At 41.8% G+C, this 12,054-nt stretch overlaps 1 protein-coding gene across 3 annotated transcripts in view; it reads right to left on the bottom strand.

The window, feature by feature from the left end:
• tjp2a (tight junction protein 2a (zona occludens 2)) overlaps window positions 1-12,054 on the bottom strand; it is a 67,613-nt gene that overhangs the window by 7,339 nt on the left and 48,220 nt on the right. For all 3 annotated transcript variants that reach the window (XM_084325191.1, XM_084325192.1, XM_084325193.1), the window contains 9 exons: window positions 11,547-11,697; window positions 9,689-9,797; window positions 9,008-9,227; window positions 7,378-7,565; window positions 6,464-6,559; window positions 5,543-5,622; window positions 3,662-3,872; window positions 2,792-2,892; window positions 2,034-2,261 (listed from right to left, as the gene is read on the bottom strand). In XM_084325191.1, coding sequence (XP_084181317.1) covers window positions 2,034-2,261; window positions 2,792-2,892; window positions 3,662-3,872; window positions 5,543-5,622; window positions 6,464-6,559; window positions 7,378-7,565; window positions 9,008-9,227; window positions 9,689-9,797; window positions 11,547-11,697 — 1,384 coding nt within the window. The remainder of the gene's footprint in view (window positions 1-2,033; window positions 2,262-2,791; window positions 2,893-3,661; window positions 3,873-5,542; window positions 5,623-6,463; window positions 6,560-7,377; window positions 7,566-9,007; window positions 9,228-9,688; window positions 9,798-11,546; window positions 11,698-12,054) is intronic.

Here is a 12,054-nt window from a genome sequence, read left to right as displayed (position 1 = left end):
TGGCGTAGCGGAGATTGCGTTCGTCACCAACACCGGAGACGCTGGATTCGCCTGTTCTAATCCAGCTCACAGCTCCGGCGTTGTCACCAGCTTGGCTGGCCGTTCACACTAATACAATTGGCAGTATTAGAGGGTGGGAAAGCTGGCGGGGTGGGTCCGGGTCGTTGTAAACAGCGACTCCTACAGTTCGGTCGGGGCGCCTGCTCAGCGCGGATAGGATCTAAGGGGGGTAGTGTGATCCTTCCACACGTTACACCCTCTCAGTGAGAGTCCGCGCTGCCAGGTGAAAAGAAGCGGTTGATTGGCTAGACGTGTGTCGGAGGAAGCACGTGATAGCTAGGGTTGGGCACCGAAAACCGGTTCTAATAGGAACCGGTTCCTAACTTCCGGTTCTGGAACCGGAAGTAACATATTTGAATTTCGATTCTAAATTTCGATTTTTTTTTTTTTTTTTTTACTTTTTTTTTTTTTTTTACTTTAATACCCTAGTTACAGTACAGCAACCAAATTAAACTGTATCAAGTCAACTGAAAATGTGAATAGTATGATTTTCTTTTTGAAATAAATAAAAAATCTCCTTCGAAATAAGCTGTGACCTGTTTTGACCTGCACCTCAAAGAATCGGAATCGAGAATCGTTTAGAACAGGAATCGATATGGAGAATCGGAATCGGAACCGGAATCGTTCAAATCCAAACGATGCCCAACCCTAGTGATAGCCTCCACTCTCCCAGACTGACTGTGGGGGGTAAGTGCGCAGCGACCAGGAAGGGGATTGGGAATTGGCATAACGACTAACATTGGGATGGGAGGAAATCGGAGGAAAAAGGAGGGGAAAAAAGATAAAAAAAAAAAAAAAAAAAAGCTGCAATAACCATTTCTCTAACAGTATTTAATGTATTGTCGAGTCATGGTGTCCTACTTGATCAACCCTGTGCCACCAGCAGCCAGTCTGTTGTTATGCTTAATTATGACATCAATATTATGCTGTCAGAACAGTATTACGTTTGTAGGTGAAATATTTACCTATCTTGTTTAACAACCAGGAAATGCCCAAGAGAAAGTTGTATTTTTATTATAGTTGAAATCTAGAAATCTAGAAGATGAGGCCTTTTGTTTTGGGAGAAATGAAGGTTTTGTTTAGAGTGGCTCCATGCTGCCCACTAGTGGTCAGAAAATAATTATTGCCGCTTTAACCGTCAACAAGAGCGATAGCACGTTATAGGTGCTCAGAGCGGTGTGTGGATGATGAATTCTGGCATTGCAGCTTGGCAAACTGTGTGACGGAGGATATGATCAAATGAATGCATGTGCACACACACACACACACAAGAAAATGACAAATGAACAATAACTGGCTATAGGCACAGAGAATCTTACAGGAGCCTTCTCATATTCTATATCCTGAGTGAATACGAAGTGCTTCACTTGGTTCAGAGCAAGTAGATACAAAAGCGACCGCTACAAGCTCTCCTTCCTTCCTACATCCATCACTCTCCTACCTGTAAATAACACTAGAGGTCTATTCCTTTGAGGTGCCACTTAACAGTGGTCTGTCACCTCTTTCTTTCTTTCTTTCTTTCTTTCTTTCTTTCTTTCTTTCTTTCTTTCTTTCTTTCTTTCTTTCTTTCTTTCTTTCTTTCTTTCTTTCTTTCTTTCTTTCTTTCTTGTCCAAGTCCAAATCTTGTTGCAATTTAATTAGGGCAAGGTGCAAGTGAAGGAAAAGGTGCAATATGAAGCTTTTTGAAATTAGTTGACCTACTTGTGAATTATGGTTGTATGTCTCTATGCATTGTCCTATTTGTCTGAAGTCCTTTTTACTAGCTGAATGATTGTATATATATATTTGTTTTCTTCTTTGTTTACACCGTTATCGCAGACTGATGCAGCACTGATGTTTCCTAGTCAATTTCCCCCTCGGGGACAATAACGTTTATTCTCATCTTATTCTTCTTATAGACGTGCTCCTTATTACCAGCACCTAAAACCTGGGTGGTCTGTTTCACTGAGTGACCGATAAGATGCCACGCCCACCTCCTCTGGCAGCACCGGCTCTGAAGACCGGCCGATGGCCGACACGGGCTGAGGCTCGTCCATCATGGTCTCGTCCAGCTCGTTGTCGGTGTAAGCCCCGCCCTCGTCCGCCGTGTCCTCGAAGTCGCTGGTCAGCCGGCTGTCCATGCTCAGGTAGTCGGCGCTCATCGCAGACAGGTAGGACATGCGGTCATCGTTGAGATCCAGGTCCTCCTCCGTACCGTCCAACTGAGAGAAAGGGAAAGAGTTGGTGTATATATATATAGTTTATATACAGTATATATGTGTCATTATTTTCACAATCATTTACAATTAATAATTTATGAAGTTGAGGGGCAATAGCTTTCTGTATGACTATTTAATTTTCCTCATGTTATTGTACCGGTAAGTATTGATTACTAAATATGTGTAATTTACATACAATCTATTTTTCTATTGTTTATTTATTGTTTCGAGTAAGGGGCAGGCAAAATAAGATTTTATTTTCCCTGCTCCTTTTCCGCTCATGGAATGTTCAAATTGAGAGGTGCTTTGATTATGAAATTATACTATTACACCATTATGGAACTGTGCATTACCATGAACGGAACAAATACAAATGAAATTAAATAATGTTCTTGTGGGGGCCCCCACTCTATTCTCCGAGGGGGTTTCTGAAATTAAACTACCGGTACTTTGTTGTCGGTCAAGCTTCAGTCAAAAGACAAAGACTTTCTATAAATTCCATACATCTCCGATAGTCGCATGAATCAGCTTACCTTGCCCTCACACACCCAGACGGCCCTCTTCTGCTGCCCCCGGATAGAGTCCTTCACGCTGCCGTACCACGCGTCATTGGCAGAGTTCAGATCGACAGCCGCTGCAGTGAAACAAGTCAGACAAGTTGAGACTAATACTACTATACAGGTTTTATATGGACCACTACGTCACTAGAGAAAACACGAGCAAAACAAGTCAGACAAGTTGGGGCTATACTACTTTTCAGGTTTTATATGGACCACTATGTCACTAGAGAAAAGACAAGCAGAACAATGTCAGCCAAGTTGGGACTATACTACTGATAGAGAAACAGACACACATAGACAAGTACACACGAGGAACAGACACACATAGATATGTACACACAGCTAGAGGAAGAGACACACAAAGACATGTACACACAGCTAGAGGAACAGACATGTAATTGTGTGATGTAATTGTTGTATGGTCATGTAAAGAATGTCACTGTTTATTATGTGCTCATGTCTGTCAACTAGTTTACTTTTGGCAACGATGATATGTAATGACCACTTTTAAGTAGAAAAGCCTAAGCAGGGACAGGGGTTGCAAATTAGCCTCGGCTATAGAAATCCTACACGCAATACATCTGGATCTTGTTATTGTAACTTGTTACAATGTTTTCTTTTGCATTGTCCCTGACAAATACACTAATAAATAAATACTATATGGCTTTTAAATGTACCACTATGTCACTAGATATAATAAAATCATCATGCAATATACATTATGTTTGTAGCCACAACATTGCAATTGCTCACAGAAGAACAGGTGGTCAGGTGAAAGAAGGTGGAGTCGAGACGAGATGAGAGACAGCGCCCTGACTGAGAGCCTCTGAGCACAGAACCTACCGGTGAAGAGGTGCGAGCAGGTCTTCCTCAGCTTGACCGCCTGCTCGTACAGTTTGCGCGCACTGCGGTTGGAGCCGGGTGCCAGGCGGTTTCTCATGGCCTTCACGCCCCCCTTGCTGTCCGGGTTGAGGAAGACCACGATGGGATACCACTGGGTGTAGTTCAGGGTGTCCACCGCCTTGGGCGTCACATCCAGCAGGGCATGGAGGTCCTGTGAGAGAGAGAGAGAGAGAGGGGGAGAGAGAGAGAGAGGGAGGGGGAGGGGGGGAGAGGATGAATTGTGAGGAGTCAGAGGGAGGAAGGAGTCCTCTGTGGCAACAAATCAATCAGAACAAGTAGTATGGATTGACCTGGTGGAGAGGAGGGATAAGATAAGATTGATCCCCTCTGGGAAATTCGGGTATCATAGCAGTATGGAGGAGGGGAGGTACAGGTATGGGTAGGGTAATAGTAAAGACAATTACTATTATAATTGTAATTATAGGCAATACAATCAGATCTGAATATAAAAATATACGAAATAATTAACAATATATGAGAAACAAACAGTGTAAACAAAGGTGCAGATGAGGGTCTGTATGTGTTACAATAAATGTAGGTAATACAAGTGAGCAGCTGTTATCAATATGGGTTTTTGTACTTTCTAGTGTCCTTCTATGATGCCTGTGACATCATATCCAACTACAATTCCAAAACCAAAGTAAATGACCAAGCTGCAAAGTAACAAATTGCTAAGCATCTTCAAAAAAAACACAAAAATCTTTATTTTAGGTTAGGGTGGAACACCACTGAGGGTAAGGTTAGGGTTAAGGTAAGGGATCGGTTTATAAACTCCGGTGTTGCAACTTGTGGCCAACATGTGACAACCATAAAAACGATGGCGAAAGGTTCTGTGGATATTCATTTCACAGCCTCAATGCTCAAGGATGCACTGAATGGTGACCCGACTGATTTGGAACAGGAAGCCCAAGGTTGGTTACCACGGTGACCGGAGGCTGGGAGGAGATTATGGTGTACGATAAGAGGTGACTCAGAGTAAGACGAAGCTCGAGGCCAGTGAGGACGATGGCTTTGGCAGTGCTGAACAATAATATGCAGCAGTGATAAAGATGGCCTGGCCACCCTTATTATGAGTGACAATGAGAATAAAGTTGCATACACAGGATATCTGCAGGTTTCAACAAGTTAAATTTAAGACATTTTAAGACTCTTGGAGGATGACTTGGGCGGCTGCCGTAACTAGGGGGGCGGGGGTGCAGGGTTGGTAGAGCTAAAGGAAGGGGGGCGGGGGGGGTTAGGGGATAGATTAGTGAGGGGGGGGGGACTAAGTATATTTAGTATTTTGTTGGGTTTTGGATCGGTTTGAAATGTTTGTAATTTTATTGCCTTGTCATTATTGTAGTCATCAATGTTGTTTGTTAAAATATATATATATATATAATTTAAAAAATAACGACATTTTAAGACCACTTAGAGCTAAATTTAATACAAATTTCACGACCATACTAGCGACATTAAAATTATTAAAAAAAAAAGTGTAAAGACAGACACTGAACTGGAGGCTGCACCTGCGGACCAATTTTAATTCTAGCGCGTTCCATATAAGCTCTCACCAGACGCATCAAGCTCCCAGTATCCCCGCAAAAATCAACGACTTGAATACAAAAACATTTAAGATTGTTCATATAATTTCATCTCCCGACAGCCCCCAAAAAGCTTTTGTACCCTTGCAAATTAAATGTAAGACTTTTTATTACCTTTTAAGGCCTTCAATTGAAAATTATGAATTTAATACGTTTTAATAACCCGCAAATACCCTGCATACAGCACTATGTGACCAACAATATGAAGTAAAGACACAGCAGATGATGAAAATGTTACCTGTTCGATGATCTGTCGGATGGTGTTGAGTCTCACCACACCTGAAGACTTATCACTGCCTGCGTCCTTGGGCTCCGTTTCTGAACAGGGACACAAATAAAGAACACTGTGAATAAAAAACATAATAAAACAAGACAACATAGGATTCCTTAAGATTCGATTAGATTCAAATGTATTGTCATTATACAGCACAAGTACAGTACAACGAAAAGAAGTTTGGCATCGAACCAGAGTGCAAATGTAACAGTAAAGTGCAATAGTAATATTACTATACAATGTACAGGTGATTAAAATAAAATATATAAATTAGTACTAGTGAGTATAGTGCTAATCTACAGAGTTGTAGTATTAATATGTACGGTGATACAGGTATAAAGACACTATGGTAGTAAGTCATACTGGCCAGGAGTGTAACTAGTAAGAGTAGGTAAGGGATATGTACAGATATGGATATAGTATCTACAGATATGTAAAAAGGATTATATGTATGTACAAACCTATGCATGTATGTACAGACCTATACATATATAGCACTTAAAAGAACACACCAACATTTTGGGAAATTAGCTTATCGTCTTCTCCAGAGAGAGACAAGAAGATGGATACCAGTTTTCTCTTTGTGCGTTCAGTAGAAAGCTATCTGGCTGCATGTTAGCCTAGGTTAGCACAATGAATGGACATGGCCGGTTAGCCTAGGCATTGTCCAACTAACACATCTCCCCGAAGGCTAACCAGCCATGTCTGCTTCCATTCATTGTGCTAAGCTAGGCTAACATGCAGCCAGATAGCTTTCTACTGAATGCACAGAGAGGAAACTGGTATCCAACTTCTTGTCTCTCTCTGGAGAAGACAATAAGCTAATTACCCAAACTGTTGGCGTGTTCCTTTAAAAGGAGGTGGGGATGGAGACTTGATACTCACTAGCAAGGACAAACTCATCCGGCAGATCGGCGGCCAGTTTCTCATTGACTGCATCAGCGATGGGTCCAAATATGACCACAGGTCTCCTGAACCCAGCTGAGGAAAGGAATACAACATAGTCAGGGAACAATAACATGCTTCCTGTGTTGGATCGGAACACACTTCGTCCTCGGGTTGCCTTGTTTACATTTAGTCATTTAGCTGAACTTACAAGTTCTGTACAACAACAAGTGAGCAGGAAGGGTACAACTCTGGCAGCTCAGGGTCAGTAAGATTGTTCGTCAACCAGTGTCGAACTTCAGTGCTACAGTATTGAGTGCATAGTAGTATAGACATATTAGCATAGTAGGTAGTAATATAGGCAAGGTAGATTACTAATAGCAGAGTGCATAATAGTAAAAGACCATATGATTAGTCGTTTTTCTTTTATTAATTCATTAATAAAATATTTTAAATTCAGATGTTGATTGAAGAAGTGTGTTTTTAGTCGACAGCGGAAGATTGGGCGGGATTAAATCGGTCGCTTTGGTCTTTGTCGACCAAGGCTTTGTTAGTTGATTTGTTGTTTTTTTGTGCATATTTATTGAACAATTTATTGGTAAGCTTTAGATTTTAACACAATTGTACAGCTTTGCCAATTAAATCAACAAATCGATTAATAAAGTCACATGGTCTTATTTTTCGTTTTCCCCTGCGATCTTACTTTTGTAGTAAGAAAACACAGAGCATGTAGACGAGAGCTTTGGTACGTACGTACGTCACTATGAATTGAAAATGGGGGACCCTGATGTAAACAAGACAAACGTCTTTCTCTGGTCTGCATCCCCTTAACAATTGTGTGTATTGAGCCGTACTGTATTGTACCCATTCTGCAATCTGTTAAATAAAGTTTTCATTCATTCATTCATTCATACCTTCCCGTAAGACCACGCGCTCGTAAGCGGGGAAGCGTGTGCTGACCGGGGTGGCGGTCAGGTCCTCTCTGCTCTTGCGGAGGTCCTTCTTCTTCGCTGCCCTTTGACCTCTCAGCCTCCAGAAGTCTCCCCTGTCGGTGCCTGCTGCTGCACGCTGGGCGTTCTGGACGTTGGACATCTGCTCGGCTCTGGCGGCGAAAGTAACAATAGAAAAGGTCATCGACAAGGAAGGAAAAAGCAGGTACAAACTCTCTTCCTCCTGTTTTTACACACGTCGTTATTCCTTGTGGACGTTCCACCGACTTGCATTAATTCCCTAACATTAACCACTAGATTAGATTAAAATGTATTGTCATTATATAGCACAAGTACAGTACAATGAAAATAAGTTAGGCATCCAACCAGAGTGCAAATGTAGTAGTGCAATAGTAATATACAGGTGATTAAGCTGGGTATAAGATTACTATAGATATAGATAAATTAGTACTGCTGAGTAATAGCGCTAAGCAGATGTATGTACAGAGTTATAATATATGTACAGTGATACAGGTATAAAGACACTATGGTAGTAAGTCATACTGGCCAGCAGCGTAACTAGTAAGAGTAGGTAAGGGATATGTACAGATATAGCTATAGTATCTGCAGATATGTAAAAAGGATTATATGCAGGTATTAGGGCTGACCCCTATTAGTCGATTAGTCCAGTGGTTCCCAAAGTCAGGGTCGCGACCCAAAGGTGGGCCGCGAGCAGCCACGGGTGGCTTTTTTTATTTTAATTTTTTTTGTCAGGCCACTGAACTTAGAAGCAGGCCAGGACAGTGTTTCTAGTTGTATTCTAAAATTCTATTCTATTGTATTCTAAAATGTGACTATATGGTTTTATATTAACTTAATAAATAAACAAAAACGAAAAATCTACTTATTTCAACGAACATTTCAAACTAAATAACAGATTATGCACATAAAACGCTGAAAACAACCGAAGCAACAATAGTATTTTAATGAGGCTATTATTATTATCATTATTATTTTGCAACAAGTTAGCCCTCTCATAAATAGCACATATAAATGAATAACTAACTTGAACTAACTTAATAGGTTGAAGTGATATTTGGCTTAAAAGATCGGTCGCCTGGCAAAAAAAGGAAAAAAAAAAGCCTGACGATGTGCATTGGGCCGCGGCTCTCTGATGCCTTATTTTCTGGGCCCCGGCCTGAAAAGTTTGGGAACCCCTGGATTAGTCGACTGGCCAACCTCTTAGTCGTAAAAAAAATATAATAATAATAATTAAAAATATTATATATATATATATATATATATATATATATATTTTTTTTTGTGGACAAATAATCGACTAATGGGAAATTTTGGCCAATCATAGTCGACCATCCAAATACTTAGTCGGGGACAGCCCTAGCAGGTATGTACAGATATATATATATATATATATATACACAATAAGAATAAATATATGGCTAATACATGCCTAACTAACCATAAACTAGCCCCATTGTCCTTGTGGGGTCGGATCAATGTCTCCACAAAGATAGAAAGATTCTTGTTTTCCTGCCAAGTGGGACAGTACTCCCCACAAGGATAGGAAAATAAGTACACACACACACACACACACCGGCTCTTGTTGGGGATGACTCCCTTCTCCAGTAGCTGGTTGTCTTGGTCCGTGCGGATCGCCAGCCAGTTGCCCAGCTTGCCGTCGAACAGCGTGTCCGTCACCTTGAAGATCTGGCCCCTGGAGAAAGGCAGGCTCTGAGGAGCCTCCTTCTCGTACTCAAAGTGGGTCCTGATGAAGAAGGAGTCTCCCCTTCCGGAAGCCAAGATATCCTTGTAGACTGGAACAGAAAATAAAACATAATAAACGTCCGTCATTCCAGGTCTCTTGCTGAGTGCCAACCAGCATCTATTGTTGTTAAAGAAATTATAGTATTGCGGTATTGGCCATTTATATTGCATTAAACTAATTAATTTACACAATCTTTATTCATTCATTGCATTACGCTTAAGTATAAGCTTGTACCTGCTTAAGTATTAAGTACTTTCATTCATGTCATTTTTATGAAAATGTTTCACTTTATTTCAATTTGCACATTCCATGAACGAAAATAAGAAAATCTTATTTTGCCTGCCCCTTACTCAAATCAATAAATAAACAATAGAAATATATGGTCTGTCAATTACACATATTTAACAATCAATACTTATGGATAGCTATTACTCCTCAACTTCATAAAGTACTTAAAAGTATAAGCTTAAAGTAAAGTACATAAATGATAAGCTTAAGTATTCACTGTACCGTCAGGTTTACTCTGAGACAGGATGGTGACCTCTTCTCCTTTAGGAATCTCCAGGAGGTAAAGGACGGCGTCCTCTCGCACCATGCCCCTGAAGTCCATGCTGTTCACCTGAGGAACACGGCAACCACAGAGACATTACACACTGGGGGCATTTGAGGGCAGATGTGGTCTAAACCTACCGTGAAGGTCAGAGAAGTGGGCTTTTGACTGGAAGGTTGCCGGTTTGATCCCCTGGACCAGCAGGAAAAATCTTGGCCCTTAACACTTTGGATGCCACTGGTGAACATGGTCAAAACATGGTTGAATGCCAGCACCCACTTCAATGATAGCGTTGTGAACGCATAATCTATGTCTTAAATTATGGCTATGTGTCTAATCTAGCCGTCGCTTATCAATGACTTGTTTGCAGTCAACATTGTCGAAACGGAGGGCGGCTACGTGGCGTAGTGGGCAAGGCGCTCGCCACGAATACTGGAGACGCTGGGCTCGCCTGTTCGAGCCCAGCGCTCCACATTGCTTTCAGTTTAGCTGGTTGTCCGTACTAATACACATTGGCCGTATTAGGGGGTGGGAAACTGATGGGTGGGGATCGGGCGTTGTGGACAGCGACTCCTACAGGTCGGTTGGTGTGCCTGCGCAGTAGAATCAGGAAGTGTCGGGGGCAGCGTGAGCCTCCCACGCGTTACTCCTCGCCACTGAGAGATCGAGCTGCGCAGGTGAAAAGATGCGACTGCCGTTACCTCAAGTACCGGAGGGGACTTGTGCTATGTATGACTTAGTCCACATTGCAGCCGGCTTGTGGGAGGCAAGAAACAGCGTTCGTGACAGGGGAGGGTTGAATTGGATGATACGAAATTGGGATGGGAGAAAAATATAGAAAAATGGGAGAAAAAGTGGATAAAAAAAAAAACATTGTCGAAACGGATTGTTTTTTTTTTTTTTCTTTTTTTTTTTTTTTTTTTTTTTTTTAATCGGTTCATTTACGTTTTATATCATTTTGAAAAGCCCTCGTTTTCTTGAAAGTTTCAGGAAAATATAAAGATTCCATGATAAACGGCATTTACTGGAATACACAAAAACGTTGTAATTTTTCCGGCCTATTTATGAATAGTTTTCAAATAAACGCTAGATCATCGATAGTATATGTGTACTTATGTACTTCGGCTCGGCAATCACTTCGATCTCTTCGGATGGCTTGCCGGATAAGTAAAATAAGGAAACTGGATCCTCCCCCCCCCCCCCCCCCCAGTCTAATCCAATGGGGTGCAGTTACACAGGGAGAGACGATAGGGGACGGTATTTTCCCAATGGAGATCAGAGAGAGGTTGCTGCACTAACGTGAGACTAGATTGATGAAATATGAATTCAAATCGCGAATAAAAAAAAAATGACAAACGCTATAGCATTGCTGGCATTCAACGGTCGGCATGAACTAACGACATATAGCGTCGCTGGCACTCAAAGTGCTAAGCAAGGCACTTAACCCACAAATGCTCCAGTAGTGACTGTTGTACTGGGCAGCTCTCCATTGATGTATTTACGAAAATGTACATGTGTATTTATTACAAATAAGTGTATACTATACATTACATATAAAACTTTTTCTTTTTTACTTTTAACATTTTCAGAAAACCTTTGAGTTCCACTGCTGGGGAACAAACCCGGGGTGCTCGCATGGGAGGTAAGTGCCTTTATCTCAAGACTACAGAGACATATTTGTCCAATAGCCTCACCCAAACCCAAGCTTCTTGGCGCACTTTGCCGACATACCTCCACGACGGACACACACAGCCAAGTTTTTACGTTGGGATGTAAACGGACAGACACAAGGAATCGTCAGACCGGCCCCCCTCTTACTTTCATGATTTGGTCTCCGGTGCAGAGGCCCTCCTGCTCCGCGGCGCTGTCCTCCTGGACGCCGGCGATGAAGATGCCGACGTCGTTTCCTCCTGCCAGCCTCATGCCCACGCTGTCGCCCTTCTGGAAGCACACCATCACTGTGTTGGGGCTGAAAACACACAAGTCAGCAAGGCGTCAACACACAGAGACGGAATCTGAGCTTCATTAATTTGTATCACTTATGAGAATTACTGAGTTGAGGTTCTTCTCAGGTGGGAATTTCCGCACATTCTGTTCTCTAGGTGCTGAGCTGAAGAGCAGATTCAGCGTATCTGCAGGTTTCAACTAGTTACATTTTATTTTAATCTTTTTAATACCACTTTAATACCAATTTCACAACCATACTAGCAAAAACAAACCCAACACAGAGCGACACTGAACTGGTGGCTGCACTTGCGCGCCAATGTAAATTATTGCACGTCCGATACAATCTCTCACCAGACGCACCAGACTTGAATACAAAATA

This window comes from Notolepis coatsorum (genome assembly GCF_963971535.1).
Source record: "Notolepis coatsorum genome assembly, chromosome: 11".
NCBI classification, from domain to species: Eukaryota; Metazoa; Chordata; class Actinopteri; order Aulopiformes; family Paralepididae; genus Notolepis; species Notolepis coatsorum.
Note: the sequence above shows the minus strand (reverse complement) of the source record. Positions and strands in the feature narration are given on the sequence as shown.